At 37.2% G+C, this 27,435-nt stretch overlaps 1 protein-coding gene across 2 annotated transcripts in view; it reads left to right on the top strand.

Moving 5' to 3' along the window:
- The window catches only part of KLHL1 (kelch like family member 1), a 223,834-nt gene extending 203,737 nt beyond the window's left edge, over nt 1–20,097 (top strand). For both annotated transcript variants that reach the window (XM_054381796.1, XM_054381787.1), the window contains 3 exons: nt 15,015–15,227; nt 18,230–18,401; nt 20,038–20,097. In XM_054381796.1, coding sequence (XP_054237771.1) covers nt 15,015–15,227; nt 18,230–18,401; nt 20,038–20,097 — 445 coding nt within the window. The remainder of the gene's footprint in view (nt 1–15,014; nt 15,228–18,229; nt 18,402–20,037) is intronic.
- The last annotated feature ends 7,338 nt before the right edge of the window (nt 20,098–27,435 follow it).

The raw sequence follows: 27,435 nt of genomic DNA, 5'->3' as shown, positions 1-27,435 counted from the left end.
TCTGCAATTTTCAGACTCTTTCCATTGGCTGTTAGAGTCACTGATTATAAAATTTTTTCCTAATATCCAGTCTAAACCTACCCAGCTGTAGTTTGAGGCCATTCCCTCTTGTTCTATCACTAATTACCTGTGAGAAGAGACCAGCAGCAGCTTCCCCACAACATCCTTTCAGGTAGTTGTAGACAACAGTGAGGTCTCCCCTCAGCCTCCTCTTTTCCAAACTGAACAGCCCCAGCTCCCTCAGTCACTCGTAAGAGTTATTCTCCAGGCCCTTTACTAGCTTCATTGCCCTCCTCTGCACTCACCCAGCGGTTTAGGACATTTTTTTTTCTGTTTTAATATGGAGGTTCTGAGGAGTCTTTCCTGGCTATTCATGTTTCTTTTTTTCTACACTGAATTAAATATGTGAGAGAGTTAGAAACTATTCTATGTCTCCCACACTGCTTTGGGCACTTTACATAAAAGCAATAGTGTATGGTAAATATCTCCAATGTGAGCTTCTTAAATAGTTGAAAAAAATATAGTCTTTTGTGTTTTAACATTGAAAACTGTTCCATTTGAGATTTTCCATACCTCTATGGTTTGCTACATGGTTTTCCAATTAAAGCCATTTTAAGCAGAAAAAAAAGTATATTTTATCACAAGCTTCCATGAAAATTGTACTTTTCTATAAGTTTATGATGGAAACAAATAAAAAGTAAAAAGTTTCCAATCCTGATCTCCTCAGAATTAGATGACTGATTTGTATTAGTTCTTAGAGTATTGATTCTTTTTATGCTTACTTATATTTTTGAAGATCATTTGTATAGTTTGAACAAGTCAATTATCAATTATGTGGCTGCTCAAATGGGAAGCTATGCTATCTGAATTTAGCAAAACAAGGCACACAGAAATGACCCTTATTTCACTGAAATACTTTTTTTACATTTAAACCAAAAACACTGCATTATATCAAAATACTTCCTGAAAACTGAAAAGGATTGTGTCAATATATTCATCATAATCCAGTCTGGATTATTGAGGGTGTAAAATACTGCTATGTTTGTCAGAAATTGAGAAAAAAAAATGTTTTAAGGACTATTAAAAAAAATAAACTAAGTTGAGTTGTCAGAGTTATTTGGTATAATCAGGTTGCTTTATTACATTCTGAGGTCACAGTACTGTTTCATACATGAGGGCTTAGCAGAACATCTTCCTCCCCAACCATGAAAGTCACCTGCTTGTTACCCTCAGATTTCCTTCAGTTAAAGGTTACAATAGCTACTATCCTTTAATCAGGAACTCAAACAATATGCCTTTTCTTAAGCAGTTTCCTTAACCTAAGAGGCAGCTAAACCAACTAATACAAGGCATAGGTGGTTCTCTAGATCAAAGAAGGATACATAGCAGATTTATTCTACCAGAATTTCAGTAACAGTTAATCTGGTGTTACAAAGGAAATAATTAGTTAAGATGCAAATAAAGGGTGAACAGATTTTAAAAGAAAATAACTATATGTGACAACTAGCACATCACAGAGCTACTGATGGAATTCTTTAAAGATCAACCTGGGAAAAAAGGAGTATAACAGCAGGAGCACACTAGTTAAGTTTGAATCAGGGGTACCATGGCTATCAAGAATGCTGTCATACCAAAGAAGAGCAACAGAAGTGTTACAGGTGGCAAAGGAACAGATGGACATAAATAGGTAACATTGAGATGGGAAAGTCTAGGTAGAATAAATATCATAGGGAGACAAAAAAAATATGTAACACATTTAAAGCTTCATTAGAAGGGTAATATTATCTGTTTTATTTGACAGCAAAGATTTGAATCAAAGAATTTTCAGTAAATTTTGTTTTCCTAGGTCAACAGTTACAAGTGAAGATGTGTACTGAGGCTACTGTAGAAGATTCCATCTTCTACACCCTCATACCTTTCTTAAACAATAATGGAAGTGTGGAGAGTGTTAGACTTACTATATATGCAGGGGAATGGGGAGTGCAGGTTGTAGTCATTCCATAACTGTTCCTATCTGCCGCTTCTGCCTCCTCACACATTTCCATTGCTCCGTTAATGGTTCTTAATAGGATGCAGTCCAGGAAATACTCTGCTGCTCCAGCACAGCGTCCTTCAGGCTGCAGTGCAGATACCTGCTTTGATGCTGTGGAGCACCTCCTTCTCCTCCTCCTTCAGTGACTTTGGTGTTCCATCTACTGTTTCTTGTTTTCTCTGGCCATGTGCTATTTTTTCCTTTTCTTGAGTGTGTTTTCCCAGAGGTGCTACCACCTTGGATTCTGGGCTCAGCTGTGCTATGTGGTGGGTCACTTGGAGCCAGCTGGAAACAGCTGTGGCTAGCACAGAGCAACCCAACCTCTCCTAATAGAAGGCCACCCCTGCATCACCCGAATGCCAGTGCCTTGGCACTTGTAGAAAATATAATTGCAATATTGATTTTTTCACATTTAATTGTGAAATGTTTGCCACATACAGGGAACTTTTGTATTCAGTTAGGACATCAGGTTTCCTTTCTAATGTTGTCTAAATGGAGTTTGGAAAATAAAGAATGATTAGAAACTAGTAATGAAGGCATTTAAATTAGACAAAGCTGAAAGAAGAATAGGAATAGACTTCAGGTACCCAAGAAGCAGGTCTGTCCTGTAACAAATGATCACTCTGGCCAAGAGGTTTTTTTTTTTTTTAATAGTTTTGAAAAAAGCTAAATTGAACATTTTTTAAAATGTTTTTTGCTTTCAGGAGATTGGTGCCAAAGCTCTGTCTGTGGTCATTGTTTTTAAGTTTGGTAATAGAGGAAGTAAATAAATGCTCAAACACTCTTGAGGATGAGTCACAATTGATAACCTCAAGAAACATGTTGAAATTATGATTTACAATGTTATCAAGAGGCAATTTAAGCTGGAATATCAGGAGGCTAGGCACAGGCGCTTTGAACTGGAGTGTTACTGAGTGTCGCGCACCTGTAAAGATACACTGTGTCTTTGTAGTGAAACAAGTTGCTGGATCACGCTAGCTGCTCGCTGCTGCTTGTCTGCCCAGGGCTGGCCCGGGTCTGGGCTGGCCTCCAGACAGTGACTTTCTTTCTCCTCCCGCCTCCGCGGGAGAGGTGAGGCTTGCTTTCTCCTCCTGTGGCCGCAGGAGCGGCAACTTTCCACCGATTGGCGGCTTCCCTTGGCAGGGTGATCCCACGGCGCAACTGCGGCGACCAGGGGCTGGCATGATCGGCTTATTTCCTGCAAACATCAGGGGTCACGCAAGATGCGTTGTGGCTTAGTCAGCTGCTTATATCTGTAGCAGATGTTGGACTGCTGGGCTTGGGCTGGTCCCTCCCCCTCTGGGCTAAAGCTTACTCTCGGGGTTCCAGTCCTCGTTGAGACACAACTGGGTTTACGATGCTGGCTTTCGTAGCTTCAGCAAAGGGATCTCCTTTGCTGGTTCCTCAAGCAGCTCGGAGAGCTCGCTTCTTTCCATATTGCAGAGGCCTCTGCATGTGGGAGTGATGAGACAGGCGCTGCGAGCTTACATAGCTCAATCAAAGCGAGAGAAAGCAAAAGGAGAGAGCAAATTGGTAAACAAGAATGCTAATATTTATAGATTTCTTGAGGCTGGATCTGGCCAATGGGCACACTTGTCAACAACCTGCTTTAGTCTATGGAAAGTGTGAAGCTCGACTTATGCCCTTAAATGGAAGGAGCAGGAGCATGCCATATAATGGGTGCATGTAGTTGTTTACCCCTTAAGGACACAGGTTGGCGCCTGGGCCTTTGTTCCCTTCTCCAGGAAGGAGGGTGGAAGAGGGGACTTGCCAAAACATGTTGGGACAAAAGTTTGCTAGTGTTTAGGGGCATAATTCTGGGCATAGGGTGCCTTCACCACAATGTTGGCATATGTTCAGGGGAATATTTTGGTTTCTGGTGATTTAATCAAACAAAGATGATATGAAAATCCTGTTATTTAAATAAGTATTATGCCTGTGGCAAATGGCATTTGCTTTAGTTTGATATGTCTCTTATGCATATTGTGCAACATTACAAAGTAAATATCAGAAATATAGCTTGCTGAACCTTCATTTTCAAGAAAATAGTAAAATTCAAACCAAATTAGTGTGTTCACAAGTTATCAAAACTGTCCTGTAGTTACTCACTCACAAGAATACATTTGCTGTGTACTGACCCCAGAAAGGCATTGGTTAATAATTCCACAAAGCCCTTAATAGTAGTTCAGTGTTTGGCACAAGAGAATTATCAATGTATTACATCCACATAACCACCTACAAAACTTGATTGCATGGCTGATTACAACCTCCTCCATGAGTTCTGCTTCTTTGCTTTTCATTCATCATATAATAAACTATGCATGGCATTTTCTCTTAGCAGATTCATTAAAGCCTATTACTAATTCAGTGCCCTGGTCTGATCTTCTGTACCTTTGCACAAAAATTCATATTTCCTAGGTGGGGGTCCCATGCAGCTCAGTGAATGTACAATTTCATTCAATATGCAACATATTTGCTCTTTGACAAACAAAACTTTTTTACAAGTCTGTAAAGTACAAGTGTCTGCACAAGTTTCTTTTTATGTGGCTAGGCTAGACTTAAAAATTACTAGAAAAGGTATAAGTTAGGAAAATATATGTGACTTTTAGAAAAGCACAGTGAGCTGCAGAGTGGGAACTTGATGAGCCTGTTTTCTCTTGATATACTATAATCAGGCTCCGAGATGCTTAGGTCACATTTCTGTTCTGCATGTTTACTGCACATCTGCATCTTTTAGTGTGTATGCCCCACCATGCAATTCTCTTCATCCATCACTCACACAAGATTTTTGGACTGACTAACTGTTGACTGGATTACAGGTAGCATGACTGTCATTTGCTGTAAGGTCTGTCATTCAGGTTTTGGAATAAGAAACATTTTATCATTACTACATTGTTCTTATTTTCAATAAATATCGTAATGAACAAATTCTACATAGATAATGTATGCAACATAGCATAGTAAGCATTAATTTGGGCATAAGGGTACTTACTCACTAAGTAGACATGGTGAGTTCAATTACTCAGTCCTAATAACTGACAGAAAAGTACAATCAGGTCACTCCATCTAACCTGAAGCTTTTAAATGTGAAATGTGCACCAATCAAAACAGTGGGACACAGCTCAGATGATGCTTAGAAAGATTCACAACCAGTTTTTTAATTGTGCAGCTTGCACAATTAAGCACAGACTTTTAAAAAGCATTCTGGTGTGTGTCAAGAAAAGTGAGTCCACCAGGTCTAGGAACCTGCCTCTATTCTGCCCTGGTGAGACCACACCTGGAATACTGTGTCCAGTTTTGGGCTCCCCAGTTCAAGAGAGACAGGGATCTACTGGAGAGAATCCAATGAGTATGACTGGGGGACTTGAACATCTCTCCTATGAAGAAAGACAGAGACCTGGGGCTGTTTAGTCTTGAGTAGAGAAGACTGAGGGGGGATGTTGTTAATGTCTATAAATATCTGAAAGGTGGGTATCAGGATGAAGGTGATTATCTCTTTTCTGTAGTGCCTGGTGATAGGGCAAGGAACAATTGGTACAAGCTGGAACACAGGACATTCCACCTCAGAGTGAAGAGAAACTTTTTTTTATGGTGTGGGTGATGGAGTACTGCAACATGCTGCCAAAAGAGATTGCGGAGTCTCCTTCTCTGGCAACTCAAAACCCACCTGGATGCTTTCCCTAGTTAATCCTGCTTTGGCAGTGGGGTTGGACTTGATGATCTCTAGAGGTCCCTTCCAACCTCTAAAATTTTGTGATTCTGTGATTCAGCAATCACTTTTATCTCTCATCTGGCTTTTAATTATTATCTTTAATGGGAAAGAAAGTACGAGAGTCCCGGCCTGTCTCAAAGAGTACTTAGGGCTGATGTGTTAGGACCTGAAGGAAGCCCTTGTTCAGTACAGTCAAAGTATTGAGACGTTTCCCTGACTAAATGTAGGCATATACTTGAATTGCATACTTTCATGTGTACACCTCTGTTTGTGTGTACACACATATTTTCTTATTTCTGTATGTGTAAATCCAGAAGGGTATTTAAATATCTAAATATTACTGAAATTAAACTAAATATCTAATTTGATACTCAATTAAATATCTCTATGGGCTGCTCTTAATAATATCTAACAAAGTCTAAATGTGCTTTGACCTATAAATAAAACTATACCTTAATGTAAATCCTGTAGAAGAACCTTTTATGATAGTTTGACACTTTGGTGTTTTATAAGTGTGCTGTTTATTAACTGCTGGTTTTGATCAAACTATTTTCTCAGGCAATTATTCTGCCTTCCGCTATAGGGAAAAAGGGACACATATTGAAAATATTCTTCCTTAACTGTCAAAACTACAGATAGGTGTAGATATTTTTTAATACTGTAATCAAAATTGTGCAATAAATGGATTTTGAGACAAGACAAATGGAAGAGTTGTGTAGGCTGAAATTATTAAACTCATAAAGAAGATGGATATCATTAAAAAGTTAGTTCAGTCCAGCACAATTCACAATTCTGTGAATTAAATAACAGTTTCGTTTTTTATGACATTCAAGCGCTGGTCTTGAAAGGTTATGAAGCCCATATAGAATTAAATTTATTTGAAACAGATCTTATCTAATAGGAATCTGTACTATCTGGTGTAGGAAGCAGAACTTTGTCATAATATTATCCATGCAAAAATGTTTTTTTTTTCCCTCCATATTTTCTATCAGTAGATACTGTTTCTTTAATCACAGGCAATTTCTCTATGACTGCTTTCTTTTTCTTTTTTTTATCAAACTATGTATTTTTAACTTACCCTACTGCTGTATCACTGCACCAAATACATGAAATACATCTCCAAATTTACACAGAGAAACAAGACTTCATTAATGCTTTCCATGCAGAAAGCTATGTTTTTTCAACTTTTGCTAGGCAAGCATGAGTTCATTAGCATAAGCAAAGCAGCATGGATAGATACCTTTCCTCTCCTACAATCTGATTCCTAAATCGGATATGGCCTGTTTGAACGCTACACAAGTCCAGGGCTGATGAAAATCATTATCTTCCCCTCAGTTCTACCAGGCAGGTATCCTTTGTGCCAGAATAATTCTCTATTGCTCTTTCAGGCACACTGAAAGGGCAGAAAAGGGTGTAAAGGGACCTAAGCAGAAGACTGGATATCGTCTTTGATATTCACAGCAAAAAAATTTTGAAAGGCAAAAGCTCGTTAACAAATGCAGCAAAGGCATGATTCAACTGTTTTCACAAGCCATGCTACCTCACATCAAAGGCAGTCTGGTCTTTTGAGGTTGGCTTGTCAAACTGAATTTAAAAATAGCTTTTCTGATTAGTTATCAAAGGTTTGTGATGATAGCACCGTGATAAATGCTTTTGATCCATCCAGTCATGATTTCTCCTAATGTCTTGTACTTTGAAACCTCTGTGCCATTTTCTATCCAGTTTATGCATATATGTATACAAATGTTTAGGAATCTCTATCCATCTTGATACAAAAAGAAATGACTGAACCCTGAAAAGATTTCCAGCTCAGAGGAGACTGAGTTTGGTCTAAATTCATATTTAGACACAGTGTCTGAATAAGATGAAATACAGACCATTGGGGAATAGGAATCTATAACACCTCCACAGGCAACTGTGATCAGTAGAGATAAAAGTACTCAGAACTGGATGCTTTCATTTCATTGTTGATCTTCCTCTCTAAGCAGTGATAATTATGCTAGAAATCCCAACAGTTTTGATGGGATACACAATGAAGTGTGGTTAACAGAATATTCCCAATTCAGAAATTAATGGAGATATGATTATTATGCCACTATAATTATTATTATTTCTCAGGCTTTCATTTGATCAAACTATGTTGAAAATAAAAGCTTTACAATACTGTAGGTACTCAGAAGTGTTTAAGAGGTATGACATTTAAAAGAAGTCTACAGTCACACATAATCTGGGAGAAATAAAAACAGTACGTTGGGTAATGTAAAACTGCTAGAATAATATGGTAAATAATATGAAATTAACAAACAAAGCAAAATTGAGGAACTTGAATTTGATAAATTCAGACTCACTGAATTATCTTTTGTCTCTGCATTCTGTAAGTATTTGCACATGAAAATTAAATTCTACTTGCTAGTATTTTCAACAAATCATTCAGAGCAGAATGTCTTCCTGGCACAGCTGGTGAGCAAAGCAAGTGGAGAAGGAGCCCTGCTGGACCTGCTGTTTGTGAGCAGAGAAGGACTTGTGAGTGATGTAACAATTGGGGGCTATCTTGGGCACAGTGATCACAAAATGATAGATTTCTCCATTGTTGGAGAAGAGGAGGTTCATCGGAATTGCCACTTGGAACTTCCAGAGGGCAGACTTTGTCCTGTTTTGGAGACTGTTCTACAGAGGCAGTGTAGGGAAGCAGACTGCCTTGGGAGGCAGTCCTGAATTGCCAAGGCGTGCAGGAAGGCTGGACGTTCTTGAAGAAAGAAGTCTTAAAGGCATAGGAATAGGCTGCCCCATGTGCCAAAAGACAAGTCATCAGGGAATAAGGTCAGCCTGGCTGAGTGGAGTCATTTGATTGCAGCTTAGGGAGAAATCAGAGTTTATGGTTGTTGGAAGAACAGGTGGGCCACCCAGGAGGACTAAAGCCTACTAGGATAAAACCCTACTAGAAATTAATCTGGCTTTGCTGTAAAAGACAAGAAATACTTTTCTAAATATATTGGCAACAAAAGAGGAATTAAGGAGTGTGATGGAGAAGTTATTGATTTATGAATTATGAGATATGAATTATGAAAATTATTTTAAAATATTAAAAATATTAATAACCAATTAATCACTATTTTATATACAGATTCTAGTGCATGGTTGTGAAATACATCCCATAACTGGTTTAGTATGTACAACTTGACCCAATTAGAATATTTACAGAATTAATTTCAATTAAAGGAATGAAGGTTGCAATTCCACCGCTTGTCGACCAGATGGTGACTCGACAAGATGCTGTGGCTGCTTTAACTATATGCAGAGAAAGATTTACAAAGTGTTTCAGAGGCAATTCAAGCTAATGTCATGCGGATAGGCACGGGTGCTTTGAACTGAACGTTAGTGAGTGCTGTACACGTGCCAAGATACACTGTGTCTTGTGTTTGTAGTAAAGCTAGTTGCTAAGTTACGGTTAGCTGGCTGCTTGCTGTCTGCCGGGGCTGGCCTGGGGCTGGTCTGTTCTGGGCGGGGGGAGGCTCCCAGGGCTGAGACTGCAAAAGCTGGTGGGCCGTGTGGGGCGCTTCCCTCTGGATGGGGTCAGTGACTCTCCTTCTCCTTCCGCCTCTGTGGGAGGGGTGAGACTTTCGCCGGTCTGCAGGTCCCCTTAGCAGGTCTTGGGTGGTCCCTTGGCTCAACTGCGGCTGCTGGAGGTTGGCAGGGTCGGTGCGGCTCCCTAGACAGAGTTGGCCTAGTGCAGCTGGTCCTGGGAGAGTGGTCCTGCGAGGCAGGGCTGGGCCCTTCAGGGTTGGCCTTCACAAGGTCGGCCCTCACTGTGGGGTGGGGCAATGCTTCCCTATAGGCAGGGTCGGATGTCTCCAATCCCGATGGCGACAGGCTGCCAGCCCCTGGGGAAAGGGAATGGCTACGCGAAGTGGCAAGTTCTCCTTGCTTGGCTTGAAGTGGAGCTGGCCATGCGAATTCTTCTTGACAACTGCTTCCCTGTTTAAGGTTACAAGGCAGTCCTTTGCTTGACTCAAAGGAGAGGGTGGGACTCTCTCTCAGGGTGGTCCTGACTTTGAGTTACCGTGGTGTTACAGGGCTGCGGAGTGGGCACAGGCAGCAGCTCCTTTTATCTCCTGCGAACGGTGGGGTCATGCACAGGCGGCTGAGCACTATTCCTGCTTGTACAAGCTGGTACACACAAGGCTGTGGCTCGTCGCTTGGACTGCCATGGTGGGCTAGTCCCTTCCCTGCCTGGGTCAAGGCTTACATTCAGGGGTCCAGTCCTCTTTAAAACAGGGTGGGCTCTTCTTCTGATCCAGTGGGGCTAGGCATATAGAATCATGAAGGCTGGAAGAGACCTCAAAGATCATCGAGTCCAACCTGTCACCCTAAACCTCATGACTATCTAAACCATGGCACCAAGTGCCACGTCCAATCCCCTCTTGAACACCTCCAGGGATGGTGACTCCACCACCTCCCTGGGCAGCACATTCCAATGGCCAACCACTCTCTTTGTGAAGAACTTTCTCCTCACCTCCAGCCTAAACCTCCCCTGGCGCAGCTTGAGACTGTGTCCTCTTGTTCTGGTGCTGGTTGCCTGGAAGAAGAGACCAACCCCCTCCTGGCTACAACCTCCCTTCAGGTAGTTGTAGACAGCAATGAGGTCACCCCTGATCCTCCTCTTCTCCAGGCTAAACAGTGCCAGCTCCCTCAGCCTCTCCTCATAGGGCTTGTGCTCAAGGCCTCTCACCAGCCTTGTTGCCCTTCTCTGGACATGCTCCAGCAATTCAACATCTTTCCTAAACTGAGGGGCCCAGAACTGGACACAGTACTCAAGGTGTGGCCTAACCAGTGCTGTGTACACGGGTACAATGACCTCCCTGCTCCTGCTGGCCACACTATGCCTGATGCAGGCCAGGATGCCATTGGCTCTCTTGGCCACCTGGGCACACTGCTGGCTCATGTTCAGGCGGCTGTCAACCAGTACCCCCAGGTCCCTTTCCACCTGGCTGCTCTGCAGCCACTCTGACCCCAGCCTGTAGCTCTGCATGGGGTTGTTGTGGCCACTGTGACTTCCGTAGCTTCAGCAAAGGGCTCTCCTTTGCATGTTCCTTGGGCAAACTGAGGCACAGCGGCCTTTCCGGGGTGCTGGCTTCTTCTCCGTACTGCAGAAGCCACTAGTATGCATGCATGTGGGAGTGAGAAGACTTACTGGCAATGGCTTAATAACAAAAGCCTAAGCACTGTGAGCTTACAAGCTCGGGCAAAGAGAGAGCGCAAAAGGAGAGCAAAGGGAGAGTGACTTGTTTACAAGTTGGGGTAATACTTATAAATTTCTTGAGGCTGGATTTGGCCAGTGGGCACTCTTGTCAACAAGCTGCTTTAGCCTATAGCAAACGTGAAGCTAGAATTATGCTCTTACTTGGAAGAAGCACGAGCATCCCATGCAATGGGTGCAAGTAGTTGTTTACCCCTTAGAAGACAGGTTGGGGTTGTTTATACCATCTGGCTGGTGCCTGGGCCTTTGTCCCCCTCTCCGAAAAGGAGGGTGGAAGGGGGAACGTGTCCACACATGTTGGGACAAATTTTACAGTATTTGGGGCATAATTATGGGCATATGGTGGCTTCAGCACAAGGAACATCTATGTCAATTCCTGTAGGTAGGGGCAAACAATGTTCAAGGATAAGACTGAGGTACTCAATGCCTTCTTTACCTCAGTCTTTAGTACTAGGACCAGTTTTCACTGGGTACTTAGCCCCCTGAGCTGAAAGATAGGGATGGGAAACAGAATGAAGCCCCTTTAATCCAAGAGGAAATGGTTAGCAACCTGCTGCACCACTTAGACATACACAAGTCTATGGGGCAGATTGTATACACCCTGGGGTACTGAACTGGCAGTAGTTCTCACCAAGCCACTTTCCATCATTTATCAGTAGTCCTAGCTAAGTGGGGTGGTCCCACCTGACAGAGATTGGCAAATGTGACACCCTTCTACAAGAAGGGCTGGAATGAGGACCCGAGGACCTACAAACTTGCCAGTCTGACCTCAGTTCCAGGGAAGGGCACAGAGCAGGTCATACTGAGTGCCATTATAAAAGAACACATAGGGCAACCAGATGATCAAGACCAGTCAGCCTGGGTTCATGAAGAGTAGGTCCTATTTGACAAACCTGATCTCCTTCCACAATAAGGTGACCCACTTAGTGGATAGAGAAAGGCTGTGGATGTAGTCTACCTGAGCTTTAGTAAGTCATTTCACACAGTGTCCTCCTGGAGAATCTTGTCTGCTCATGGCTTGGATGGATGGGTACTTTTCTGGGTTTAAAAAAAAAAAGAGGCTGGATGTCCAGGCCCAAAAAGTGATAGTGAATGAAGTTAAATCCAGCTGGGTGTCCCCCACAGCTCAGTATTGGTGCCAGTTCTCTTTAATATCTTCATCAATGATCTGGATGAGTAGATTGAGTGTGTTTTCGGTAAGTTTGCAAATGACGCTAAGTTGGGCAGGAGTGTTGTCTGGTTGCCTGGGAGAAGGGGTGGGAAGGCTCCGCAGAGGAGCCTTGGATTGATGGGTCAAGGCCAGCTGTATGAGAGTCAACAAGTCCAAGTGCTGGATCCTGCAGTTGGGTCACAACAACTGCATGTAACGTTACAGGCTTGGGGAAGAATGTCTGGAAAGCTGCCCAGCAGATAAAGACCTGGGTGTGTGGATTGACAGCCAGCTGCACATGAGCCAGCAGTGTGCTCAGGTGGCCAAGAAGGCAAACAGCATCCTGGCCTATATCATGAATAATGTGGTCAGCAGGACCAGAGAAGTGGTTGTCCCTTGTACTTGTCATTGGTGAAGGCTGCAGCTTGAACAGTGGGTTAAGTTTTGTGGCCCTCACTACAAAAAGGACATTGAGTTGTTGGAGCTAGTCCAGAGAAGGGCAACAAAGCTGATGAAAGGCTTGGAAAACAAGTCTTATGAGGAGTGATTGAGGGAATAGAGGTCATTTAGTCTGGAGAAGAGGAGGCTGAGGGGGATCTTATCACTCTCAACAACTGCCTTGAAATGAGGTTGTAGTGAGGTGGATTTTGATCTCTTCTCCCTAGTGACAAGTGATAAGATGAGAGGAAGTAGCCTCAAATTACACCAAGGGGAGGTTTAGGTTGGATATTAGAAGAAGCTTCTTCCCTGAAAGGGTTATCAAATGCTGGAATAGCCTCCCCAGGGAGGTGGTGGAATCACTATTCCTGGAAGTGTTTGAAAGTACTAAGGGACATGGCTTAGCACTAGATTTGGTAGAGTTAGCTAATGGTAGAGCTTGATGATCTTAAAGGTCTTTTCCAACGATAAAGATTCTATGATTCTATGTGTGTTTCTCCTGCATAGTCTTTGTCATATCTGCCAGCCTGCAGGGAATGTCACCATACCCTAGATTTCACTTAGGGCAACTGAACCAAGTCCCACCTTTGAAAAGAATGATAACATCCTTGGACACAGCTACGTGTAAATGCTTTTATTTATTTTTATATTAATGCAAATTTATTGGGATCACATATTTAAATTCTTTTTAGTACCATTCTACAGTTCTTATTCTGTGCTGAAAAAAACTGCGGTCCTGGCTGGTGTATTAAGTTGTTCTCTAGGCTTGATTTGTTACCCTGAGCATAACAACAATTTGGACACTGCAGAAACCCACAAATTAGCAGTTACATGCAGATGTCTTAGTCTCAGATTGGACCCTACTTCTAGATACCTGATAATCACAGAGAAAGGTAAAGGGCTGGACCAAAAGAAATAGTTGCCATAGAAGTGGATTTGCATTAACATCTCTCACAGAGGAGCGTTGGAGTAAGTCCAAGTATGTCTGTCAAGCAGTACAAAAATACTCTGGCTTCAGTGACTTATTTAGTGGTAGTACATTACTTCCTTATTCAACAGCATCCATGCCACCGCAATGTAATGGTAATGCACATTTAAGTAGCTCTGAATTCATGGAGCGCTTAGGACAATAAAAGCTTCCAAATGAATAATTGCTTCACACAGATAGCTTTTGCATCCTAAATTGCTCAGCTGCTGGACTTTACACTAGCCTGTTTCTACTAGTTAATCCCCAGCTCCTGTAAAAAAGGCAACAGACTGGAAAATGATTCATGTAAGAAACGGATGCAACATTGTAATAGTCGAAAGAACAGTCATAATCGTTTCTTTCTTGGAACCATTATATTGGGAGGAAGGAAACAAGTTTCTTGCCTGCAAATAATTACAAATGCAGCATAACGTTTGTTAAACCACATTTTTTCTGTTTCAAATCTAAAATACTTCAAGTTTCCTATGATTTCCCTGGAGAACTCAATCTTCATTATCTATCCTGATGAAGAAAAACAAGATACAGTGCCTGGGAGTATCATTTTGTTACTTGCTGAGTAGGCATGTTAATGTTAGTGTGGGGAAAGACTTTTCTTTGATATAGTCAAGATCCTTCAAACCCAGGAAGTACTTTTTAAAAATCCATGTTTAAAAACAGAATGTGATATTGTTTTCTGCAATGAACTGCATATTTGATCTCAACATTTTAAGTGTAAAATTAATTTGGGGCATGAGCATCCCATTGACAATTTTGTATATGTATTAGGCTCAATACTGGATCAAGGACTGACTACAGTTTTCCATATGGGTTGTACTTAGCATACAGAGCTTATGAATTACATACAGTACATTTTCATTCTTTTTTAATTTTTTTTTCTCCAGAAGGAAGAATTAGAAGCTTGTGAATCTATTCTGTTTTAGAGAATTATACAAGACAGAATAGTAAAATGTAGGGCAGTGCTTGTCAAGACTAATTCTCACTACTTTAATACATGATAAAAACACACAGAAACTGTTATAAATTAATTACATATTTCTGGTTTATCTGGATTAACAATTATAAATTAGAACTTTTACATCCACCACACAGGTGATTAGCAGTTAGGCAGCGATGCTGCTTATATGATTTATAATTTTATTTTGATCTATAGAGACAAATCGTCATGCCGATTATGGCACTCTTGGCAATATATATATCCTCAGAGAAGACTGAAAATATCCATTACCACAAAGAAAACAGATTCCTTTCTATTTGGATGGGCAAAACACTAAGTAGTATGTGAGTTTGGTAATAATACTTAAAACATCATTTTGCTGACCATATGAAATATATATGATTTTGAGATAAAAACATAGATGTTCATTGGTCTTTATTTACACAGTTCTGAGCTCTGGTTTTATTAACATTTTTATTTCTGTGGTTATATTTATTTCTTAGATTATATTCAGTTGGAGGTCGGGATGGAAGTTCTTGTTTGAGTTCAATGGAATATTATGATCCTCACACAAATAAATGGAACATGTGTGCTCCTATGTGTAAGAGAAGAGGAGGTGTAGGAGTGGCTACATGTGATGGCTTTCTTTATGCAGTTGGAGGCCATGATGCTCCTGCTTCTAATCATTGTTCTCGACTGCTGGACTACGTAGAAAGGTATCCAATTATACATGTTTAGGTTTTTTTTAATACAAAATAATGGCCAGTTGCATAATTTTCTTAAATGAGTGACGGTAAAATTTAACAAATGTTATTACTTCAAGAAATACCAAATTATTATTTACTTGAAAAATTCCATAGAAATTTGTAGAAGACAATTTCTTTGAAGATTATTTTCTTTCATTTTTTTTTTTCACAGTACCATTACATTTTTTCATCCACACAAAGATAACTATTTTCACATCTCATTTAAGAAATTCTGGGTTTTTTTTAAAGCATGATACAAACAATAGAGTCATAAACTAAACTTTTCAGAGATAAAAATTAGGCTTTGAAATATTCTTATAACACCAAACTGTTTAGAAGTATTTTGTAACACTAAAAATTAAGCCAAGCAAAGAAGAAATACAGAATTGTTTGCATAATGGATATTTACAGTACATGACATTACTTCCTTTAGCAATACTGCCACTTCCTGATGTGTTGATACCAAGTAATAATTTTATTTGTCTACTTTTCAGAAGCTGGGAAAGTACAATGTTGTATTCCTTTTTAAATGTCAAATAACTATTTCCTTTTTAAGAATTACAAAATTTTGAGATATTTTGGCAGATTTTATAAAGTAGCTTTCTTTTCCAAATATTGCTCAAAAGTTGACAGCTATTAAAAACATAAGAAAATAATCTATATTTTTTCCCCTTCATCTCACCTTGATTTCAGATTGATTTCTTTACCCATTCTGGAACTTCTATCATAACCCTTCTCACCTTAGGGCATACCTAGTTATTATAAAGATGAAATGTACAATTATTTTTAGTAGAGAAAAGGATATAAGAAATCTCAGACATTCTCCTGGCAATTACAAAAAAACAAGTTTTTGTGCAGTTCTATTTTGTTGTCAGAATTGAGTTACAAGAATTGTTTAACCTTGTATAACTGTTTATTTAAAAAAAAAAAAAAAAGCCCAAACTTGTCAATTGATTTGGTTTCCCTGCTTTGGTACCTCCTCACCTTGGTCATTGTAATTCAAGAGTAGTGTATCAAAGACTCTATTAAAATGTATTGCCTTTAGGCAGGTGAAGATGTAATGCATGCTGGTGCATCTCACTGCTTGGGAAACTCAGCTAGAGGCATACAATGCTGTTGTTGAAAATAGTCACAAGGTCTTTGAAAAAATCCTTTCAAAAATTTGTTATTTTTTTGTGTTACACGTGCATCTCCCTTTTACATACTCAAGCATTCTTTTAAAATACTATCAAGTTTTAAGTAATTTTTCACATGTCTAGATATTTAACTCAAAAATTTTTAAGGAAAGATACCAAAATGAAAGAATAAGTAAAATAAATAAAATTAAAAGAAAGAAAGTGAACAATGCAATCAATTTAATGTGCAATTTAATGCAATCACATTAAGGTGAACAATGCAATCAATTTAATGGTATTTGAGACATTAAAATTTGAACATAAAATATTAACATCTTATTTTTGGAAGACTTTGCAGACCATACATAAGATTTTTTTTGCTAATACATATGTATGTCTGAAGAACAATCTGGTCAAGGTTGAAGACAATTCAGTTATTGTCAGATTTGAAGGTTATGTTTTTGAACCAAAGGACAATTAAAGTAAATCAATGTAGCTATTGTTGCAATATTTATATTCAAAATACTAAAAATTTCCCAATGTGCCAATATAATATGAGACTTCAAGAAATGTTCCTATTAGTTGCCTAATGAAAATATGAATAACTGACAGTTACAGGTACCTTTATACTCAGCCTCTCCAGAATGTTCCTTTTTGTAAAGCATATGTATATACAATTTACTGCAGATTATTAACTTCTAGTTAATAAAGGTTAAGGTACAAGAAAATACGTTGAAAGAACTTGACTCCCCTCCATAAAATTAACTTAAAGATAATTCTTTCTCTTGAAGTTGTAGGAGAAAGTGGTTTGATGCCTAATCTTGTGGAGCAGTTAGAATTCCTGAATAATTCTTTTAGAGAAAGAGTTACCAGGTTCAGAGTGTAATCTACCTTCTACTTAAGCAAATGACTAAGTCATTCAAAGGATTCATATCCTTTATGTTTATTTTCTCTACTGATTATCAAGTAACTCTACTACATAGAGATTCCTAAGGATAGATTAAATTAACTCTATAATATAGTGACACAGTATTCTATTAGTAATATTTGTTAAAATGAGACATCTAGTTTAATCTAATATGTCCTTAATCAAAGATATCCTTAGTAACAAACTGAGAGGAACTATCAAAAGCTGATTAATTTCTGGTTTACAGCTGTCTAAAATGGGTACATTTGGCTTCTGATATTAACTAATTTTTGCATTGTTAATGAATATCTAAATTAATGGTTTAGGATAAATGTTTAATTTTTAAATAGCTATCATTATACTAAAGGATTTTTTCCCTCAGTTTTAAAAATTCTGTGACAATTATTTCTTCACTAATCTTCACTGAATAGATACCAGGAGGAGAATCTAAATCTAATGCAGTTAGGCGTATCCCCTGAATTCTTAGGCAGCTTTTCTGGCTGTGAACATTGTATGGTATCATTTTAGAAATAAAAATGTAGCCTAATATAGTTTTAGAGATGATATTTTTAATATGCTACAAAAAGTATTTAATTTACAATATATAAATTGAAATACACATGCATAGAGATATTGCTCTTACATTCTTCTTAAATCTTTTTTTATGACACCTTATCTGACAAATATTTTAATTTATGCCAAAGGTTAGCTGCGCAAAAGTTCCTGAACAACATTTAGTGATTTGAACTGAAAACACAATAAATCAGATTTATTTTTGCTATTAGAATATTTTTGTACAGGATGCAAAAGCATTTCTTTCCTGGAGAAAAAAACAAATTAAAAAAACAAACCAAAACAAAACCCAACAAGACTACATTCAAGTGAAGATCAGCATGAATTGACACTCAATCTTCTACCCTGGGCATTCAGTTTCCTTTCTCTTTCCTCAGGTATGATCCAAAAACTGATACATGGACAATGGTGGCTCCGCTGAGTATGCCTCGAGATGCTGTTGGTGTCTGTCTCCTTGGTGACAAATTATATGCAGTAGGTGGCTATGATGGTCAAACATACCTGAACACTATGGAAGCATATGATCCTCAAACTAATGAATGGACACAGGTAATCATAAAGTCTGATTTTTTTTTCATCTGTAGCATATTTTGATAGTTGTACATAAAATCATTTCTTAAAATGCTACATAGTATCTGAAGTTGCCATAGCTGTAAAAAGTTTTTGTATTTTATCAGGTATGTCAGGAACACCATCTGAATACAAGAGAAAACTAGATTCTAAGAAATTGGAAAAGGGTAGAGTAAGAGGTTATTAGAACTATTATCATGTTCCCTTTGCAGATAAATTTCTTGTTTGATCAACTTCTGTAGCAAATTATTTTTTTTCATCCTTCTTCACACAGAAGAAATGTCATAAAGAGTATGAGAATGGATCTGGAATGTTATTTCATAGCTAGCATTTCCTGAAGATACTTCACATGAAAAATTGTGTATGTTATGTGGAGAGCTAAGTTTTCATTTCATTGATCAATTCCATTTTCTTCTTTGTGATGGATATTTTAAAAAGTTTAATTGTATGTATGTACCACATAAGAATTAATATGTATAACAGAAATGGTGGTATAGTGGAAGAAGCTGGCAAGTCATGATTTGGTTTTAAAAGGAATATATTTTATTATGTCAGTATAGTGCTTGGAAAGATTTGGATTCATAGCAAAGACTTACAAAGAAACAAAGGATTGTTTCAACAATTTCTGTTATGAATTCTGTTTTAAAATTTTCTGGGAAAAAAATTTGTTCCACCAGTGTAAATATTATATCTGAATTAATCACCCTTAAATTCCCTTTAAACTTAGTATAGAAAAGTACATACTTCATAAGCATGATAATAATTTAAAATAAGCCAGATGTATTATACTAGAAAAATCTCTATTTCTTTTTATGATTGTAAAGGGAGACTTCTGTTGTCAAGCTTAAATGTGGACATACATGATGTAAAGTTAATGCAGAAAACCACCTTTTTTATCTACTGTTAATTAAATTACAAGAAAGCATTCTTATGACATTTCCTAAGAAACCTGAGGTCTATTTTCCCCAAATCCACCACTCCACATAAAAACCTCATGAATAGCAACGTTTGGACAGATAGGAAATGTGTAACACTTCTGCTTTGATACACACAATGCTATTAATTACAGTGTACTTTCATTACTATTGTACATCATAGAAACTTACTCTACTGTGTTAGTTTCAGCAAGATCCAGTCTCCTAAAGTTATTAATCCTTGTGTTGTCTTGAATAGTGTCTAAAGCTGCCAAACTTACTCTAAAGGACATTTGAACCTGTTCAGGAATCCTGGAAACATACAAGTTTGGTACTGCTAGTCTTGACCTCAGGGACTAAAGTGTAAGCATCAGCTACAATCTACAGTTTATAGAAACTCCTTGCATATCAGCAGTTCAAAAAAATCGATGACAGCTTTTGTTTTGGTTTGTTTTTTTCCTGTTCTCACACTTTTAAGTGAAAGTTGTCAGATGTGACTTTAAAACTACCATCGTGGGATATTGTGGGGTTGGGGACGGGGGCTGTTTAGAAGTTTATATTAGTTTTGACCTTTTGACCGTCATTTTGGCCATTGTAGAATAATGTTGACACAGCACTTCGGAAATCTCCTTCATGGCTTGTACCTGTTCAGTTAACTTGTTTTTGGTTGTTTCTTTTTGGTTTGTTGTTTTATTTTGCAGATGGCTTCCCTAAATATTGGAAGAGCTGGTGCCTGTGTTGTGGTCATAAAACAACCGTGACTTTGCCATCATTGCTTAGGATTTTACTGACTGTGAAATGATTATTTTTCTATCAGACAATGAGAATGATAACTTCACGATTTACGCAGTGAATACTCTGTTGATCACAAACTTGAAGAAGTTTGGAAGTGAGAAAGATTCAGTTTTTATGCCCTATAAAATCATGAAAACTGTTCACAGTCAGTGAAGAAGGAAAAAGAATCAGGCTGCTGTAGGCACAAATATGGGAACATGGAGTATTAAGTTCAGGTGCTGTTTTCAGGAATGTGTCCAGGAGGACTGGTTAATCAAGGGACAGCTCTACAGAAGAAGCAGGAGGGAATAAACAGTTTTCATGGCCACAGGAGTTTCGACTGCAGAAATATTAAAGTACATTTGATGTCATTTAAAGGGTGTATTTTAAAAGGGAAAAATCAATAGTAATATAAATTCTTTCTGTTCAAGTCTTGTTTTCAAACGGATTATTGCCATCTTGTTTAAACAGGCAGCTTGGTTCTTACTGAAGGGCAAAGGTAGAAAAGTCTGGATATTCGAGTTTTATTCATAATGACTGACCAATACATTGCTCTACAGTAGGAAGCAAAACAAACCTAAAAGTAAACCTCAGCTCATGAAAAGCTTGAAAATTGGTACTGTTCCTTCACTACATCATATAAGAAATGAACCATGGCTGAAACAATTTATAGAGCCTCTTTTAACATTTCAAAAGGGATAAAAATACTACATTTTATTCTGATGCTCACATACACAAATTTAGCTTGATTATAGCTGCCAGTTTATGACTTTCCACTTATGACTGAGAATAACTTCTAGCAGGGAATTTAGAGTAAATGCAAATGAAATAAGGAAAATTAGACCATTTGATTTAATAAAGTTCATATGGCAAATATACTAGTGTCATCCGTGCTTCTCTTTAGGATTGATCATTTTTGGCAGTAATGATACTTTGAGCTTTTGCCTTGGCAGGAGATTTGACATTGATGATTTCTATCTGCTCAGCTGAATCAGTTAGAATCCTAAGGTCACTAATGGAATATGAAATTCTGCTGTTAAGGGAAGCACATGCTCTAGGAACAGGACTTTTTCTTTAAAGCCTTGCTGATCCTTTAGGAAACATTTTATGGTTCAGAGGCAGAAACCTCACAGTCCTCTGTCACTAGCAATTTTGAGAAGGAATTCTGTCTATAGTTAGGAGTTTTCCTAGTGGAAACATTTGAAACCATTTGAGGTGAAAAAATGAAAACAGTCTCCTACTTGTGATGTTTCCTTGTGCCTTTCCTTCTAACAGCATCAGCACACGTGGAGATCTGTTTTCTAACCTCCGTATACAACTTTAAATATTTTAAATGCTTCTCTGTCCTAATTAGAAATTACCTGCAAAATTTTCAACATTAACTAATATCGTCAGCTATAGTCAACTGGCTTTTGAATTGCAGTTAGTTTTCCAGAAACAAGCAAGTTCATTTCCCCCCAACTCTAACAACTTGTTAAATAAAAAAAATATTACCTGTTTACAAGTTTTGCTTCACATAAATGTAAGCTTCAGAGACCAAACGAGGAAGTTTCTGGAATTACACCTGAAATTAAATATAGACATCAGCATTCAGTTCTTCTACACAGATACCAAATGAAGTTAGAAATTTAATTTTAATTATATTCTCAGAACTTCCTTCTGTTTATATTCATACACAATAGAAATATGATCACTTATATAGTGACTTTTAAAAAAGGATTATTTACATAAAGAGCAATCCATGGCAGATTTTTTTTTCTGTGCCTCAGTCATTCTTATACACAATTTATCCTTAATTTTATTTTTTTATTCTCAATTTCCTTTTACACATTTTCAACTGGCCTTTTATTTCTCAAAAATGAAGTATTATTTTCATGTGAAATTTTCCACACTGTTTCACTTATTTTATGATGAAAGAATAAAATCATTGATTTGTTTCATTTCAATTGCATAAAATCTATCCACAATAAAAGCCATATTTGGGTTTCAAATTCTTTTTATACATCTGCATCATTGTGTTTTGGAGTTTCTTCTAAAAAGAATTTAGTGATTCCTTAATTTATTTATTTTTAAGGTTTTCTTGCCATTGTATTTATTCTTACAAACAAGAATAGTTTTACTTTTGATTTCAGGATGGATTCAAATCAAGATGGAATATAACCTTATTGATTTCTGTGATCCATTAGGAACCTTTCTTTATGTATAAGAGTTAAAATTGCTTATAATAGGCTGAGTTGTGCTGAGCAATATTACTAATACAGAAAAGGAGCTGTTTTTTCAAAAGTCAGATTATCTCATCATTGTTATTCTAGCATGGTAGATTTTCTCAGTATGAAAATCACAGTGAAATCAGATCTGCAGTAGGTATTAATTTCAATTAAATCAATAACTAAATTCCTCAAAATGCTGCTTATAAATTTTCTACTTCAATATTCTGTTTTAAAAATTTGCATTTTTACTGACTTTTATTCATCATAGCATGCCTTTTTGTTCACAATCTCAACAAATCTTTATTTTACATTACCCTCCATTTATTCATTTTATCTATTTTTTCTGGTTTTCCCTATTGTTGCCATTCTTGCATATGAACAGATTTGTATTAATCAAACATAAGTTAAAATAATTAAAATTAAGATCCTCAAGGTTGATTAAAATTAAGTTCCTCGGGGACTATTGTGAAGTCTTGCATTTCTCTGTTCTATGTGTCAAAAAGTCCTTTTCCTTTGTTTTTGTTTTTTGTTCAAACTTTTATTAATTTCTTGCTGCTATTGCTTTTGAGATAGGAGGACATGAGTGCAAGAAAAGCTATTTTTAAATGGATGACTCTATACAAATTTTATATGCATATAGAGAAAACAATACTGGCAGTAACTGGTCATTCTTGTGCCTGAGAATTAATATTGAAAAGATTGGTTTAAGAGAACCATTTTAGCATAGATAAAGGGTTATTTTCTTCAGTGTCATTTTCTTCTACAGAAAACAGCAACCATGACCACTGTTTTAAAAATGCTCATATTAAAATGTTCCTAGAAATATATATATATATTATACAGACTATTTTATATGTTCAGAAGGCCCAAATAAATTTCAATTACTTAAATAACTCACAAGTGGGTTTGAAGTAATACAGGTTTTAATGGCTCAGACCTCGATGTCCATGAGCAAGCACTAGAAACACTGTCCATTGTGATTATGAATGAAATACAGGCTTTTCACAACAGAATTCACACTTCAAAAGTCTTTTCTTATTAATGAGCTCACAGTGGATTAGGCATAACAAAATATATTCTGTTATCTGTGACTTTACGTTAGTTATTTCACAAGGAATAAATAGAAAGTCATTTTTTGCTAAAGGCTTGGAAAAAAGCTCTTGTTACTTAGGAAATGTCAGTAGTAAATTACATTAATAAATCTGTAATTTTGTGGGAAACTTAGATATTTGACTGAAACTTAGATATTTGACTATATACCTGTATGTAATTAGGTGGTACAAAACCATTTACCTAGTTCAAATTTACCTAGCCTGAACCAGAATATGAATCACTTTTTTTGCATTTAGCATTTCCCCCACATAGACCTGTGTTTAGTTTTGTGTGTTTACAATCCAGGTGCACATTTTCTCTATGTAAAATACTTCTTTCTCACTTTTCTTCTTGCCTCACTCCCAGTTTCTGTTTATATTGAATTTCTGCCATTAGGCACATTTTCCCTCAATAATATTTCTGATGAAAGCAGCAATTCCTATTATGCTTTCTACAAAGTGGATGTGCATGACATAAAAAAGAAAGGTTTATTTTTATTTTCCAGGGTAAAAGTTCTTTGAAGTTTCATCTTTCTAAAAATGTAGACATTCTTAATAGAGATCTTATGGCTATGTCAGATTACTCCTACTTAAAAAAATAAACCTAACTGTGCATTTAGTCATACACAATTTACCATAATCCCAGTACTGGCATACAGATGTCTATATGTTCATGTTTGTAAATGTATCTCTGTTGTTTCCAGGTTTGTTTTCTAATCCTGAAGCGATTTCCAGTTGAGTAAATTAAAAAATGAAACACATTGCTTTCAACTCACATTTGATGCTTGTGTGTAGTATGTACAAACCATAAAGCGAAATCCCTGATGGATTGTAGAGCATGTTTTCAACCTTGGTAGAAATTTCATACAAAATCAGCTTTCTTACCAAATATGGCAGCCCTTGTAATTGATATAATATTTATCAAAATATTAGAATAGGAAGTACTATGTGATGGATAACATAGTAAAATAACAAAAAATGTCTCAGAAATGTAAGAAGAATATTAGGAAACAGATTTTTGTTAGACTTGCAAGAAGACATTCCTCAAGATATTTCATTTCCAACAGAAGCAATTTGATTTTAGGGAAATAACTTTGCAACCGATCTTCTGGCTCATAAATTGAAACACCATTTGAAAGTAGTATTTTTTTTGTGTTCTTTCTTGTAAAATAGGGACTTGATTTTGTAGGGTCACTGTAAAAGAAGAAAAAATGTTATTTATCCCAAAGTAATACTTAAAAATCTCGGCATAGACAGAGAGTAGCTCAATTGTATCAGTATAGTCAGTAACTAACTACATGCTTTCAAATCTGGGAATGTCAAGTTCTTGGACATTTTTGCACCTCCTGTACCAAGCAGATGTATATACTTGGTAATACAGTCTTGCTGCCAGCTCAGAATTTCAATATGTAAAAGTATCTCCAGAAATATTTCTCTTTAAAAATAGATTATCCATGCAATATGGATCTATTCTAACTTAAATGAGAATGTATAAAATATTCAGCATAATAATTATTCTTCTGCCTTATTCCAAATCCAGTGTAAAGCTGCTCAAATTGGCATAACCTTACATTTCATTGCAAATTCCCTCATTATAGTTCTGCTTCATAGTACATGGGGATTAGGTACACTTAGGGGCAGAAAGACTCTTCAAAATCCTTAAATCAGCAAAACTTTGATTTCCATGTGCAGGACTGCAACTGCTGGAAATTAAACCGTGAAGAAAATTGCTAGCAGAGGTAAGAAATGCCATGGCAAGGAAAAAATACAGCTTGTAATCACTATCTACAGCTTCCCCTTGCAGATCCATGGAGCTGCCAAAGCCTAGTATCACAGAATCATAAAATGCTTCTAGTTAGAAGGGACTTTTAATGACCATCTAACCTAATCACTCCCACATCTTTAACTAGATCTGGTTGCTCCGAGCCCCATCCAACCTGACCCTGAATATTTCCAGGAATGGGGCATCTACCACCTCTCTGGACAATCTGGGCTAGTGTTTCACTACCCTCACTGTAAAAAATAAATAAATTCTTCCTTGTATCTAGTCTAAATTTAGGCATTATCCTTTGTCCTGTTGCAACACATCCTGCTAAAAAGATTGTTCCCATCTCTCTTACAGGCCCCCTTTGATTACTGGACAGGCACAGTAAGGTCTTCCTGATGCCTTCACTTCTACAGGCTAAGCAATCCCAAATCTGTTGCGCTCTAAAGGTTTGCAAAGCCAGGAGACCTGTAGTATAAAGCTACTTACACTTCTGTCAGCCTAGATTTTCCCAGGACCTGATGCTTTTAAAAATGCATTAAAATAAAATTAAAAAAAAAAAATTGAAAATCAAAAATCCGCTCTTGCAGAAGTCCAGTACTCAGGTTCATGTTCAGTCTTCTTCATTTAGATGACTAGGCTGTGTTTAAAGTCTAGTATACTTAGTGCACTATTTCTAATGTAGAGGCTATTCCAAATAAAGTTTTGCAGGAAGAAATACTATTCGAAAGGTGAAATATTTAAAGTAAGTAGATGAATATTCAGTTTAATTGGCCCCACATCACTTGAGATGCATAATTTTCCTGTTTGTTTTGTAAAGGTGCCAATGTGACTAACACAGACATCCAAATTAGTAGAAATCCCAACAATGAAGTGTAAAAAACAAATCTGCCTGAAATTGCAAATCTGCTTGACTTATAGATTTATCCATGTTACCATTTACTTTGCAAATAGTTTGCACCATACAACATATTCTTTACCAACTTGTTTATAATTTAAGAATTTTTTTTTTTGTTATTAATAGCAACTTTTGAAAAAACAGATCCATTTGTGCAGCTATTGTAGGTAAGTTACTTTGTTGTTCTTACGGGAGTTCAAAATCTTTCTTTGTGAAGTTTTGACCAATGGATTTGTTGTTCTTTTAATTGTAAATTGGGAATGTTTAGGATTCCTTACAATCATAGATAATTTTACTTGTTCCTTAAAATCAGATGTTCATTTTTTATTCAATTAAAAAAAAAAAAAAAGTCTACATTTTATTTGAGATGTCTATTTGACATGTTTATGTATGTGGACCATTGCAGAAAAATACATGGCAGGGCTCTACTGGAATGAGATTGCATTACACATCATCCTTTAAAAACATGTTTTCTATGGGAGAAATTTAAGATGACATTAGGGAACTGATTTAGAGTAATAAGAAAGAAAATGTAAACAAAATTAAACCAAGCTCTTCCATGAACTTTACATGCATGACTGCTATCTTTCCCTTCTTCCCTCCTAAAAAGTAATTGTAAAAACAAAACAACCAACGAAACAATAAACAGACAAGATCTATGTCCTTTTTATTTTCAGTGTTTGCTTGCAAATTTATAGTCATAAATTAGTAAAATTAGAGGAAGGGTTGTAACTAAAATGACACAGAAGCGACTGTTACACACAGAATGGAGTACCAATTTTTATAGAGTGGTTGAATCAACATACAATGCCAGTGGATTTGTGCTGCTGGATGACTTCCTCTTTAACTAAAAAAAATTCTGCCTTCATGTCTGCCAAAAAGAAGTTGAACTCAAATTATGGCTGCCTGCTCTGTGTAAGAGACTGGAAGCCAAGGGCTGAGTCCTCCCTGCAAGTGGAACATAGCTGAAGTAGGAATTATGTGGTTACCAGTATGTCATAAATATGAACTTTTCAGTGCTGTCATATGAAAGTGAGACTTGTTTGGAGATGTATTATACAACTTTTGCGTCAAACTGGTCCAGTCAGAAATTGTGAAATTTTAGTTGAAAACGAAAGTAGTATTTAAGAAGTATGTTGGGATGTTGAGGTATGAATGTATGTAGTATGGTAAGGAACTACTAAGTGTACAATAGCTTGGAATATAAGAGAACAAATACATTATGAAAATGTACAAATATGATTGTAAATGCATTCAATAAAGCTGTCCTAAGACTTGCAATATTTGCAGAGCAGTTAACTGAATGTTATGCTTTTACCATTATCCCCTTATATCTTGAACATGTGTGTATAGAAAGCAAG

The sequence above is a fragment of the Indicator indicator genome, chromosome 1, assembly GCF_027791375.1.
Source record: "Indicator indicator isolate 239-I01 chromosome 1, UM_Iind_1.1, whole genome shotgun sequence".
Taxonomy (NCBI): domain Eukaryota; kingdom Metazoa; phylum Chordata; class Aves; order Piciformes; family Indicatoridae; genus Indicator; species Indicator indicator.
This window is presented reverse-complemented; position numbering and strand designations above follow the sequence as displayed.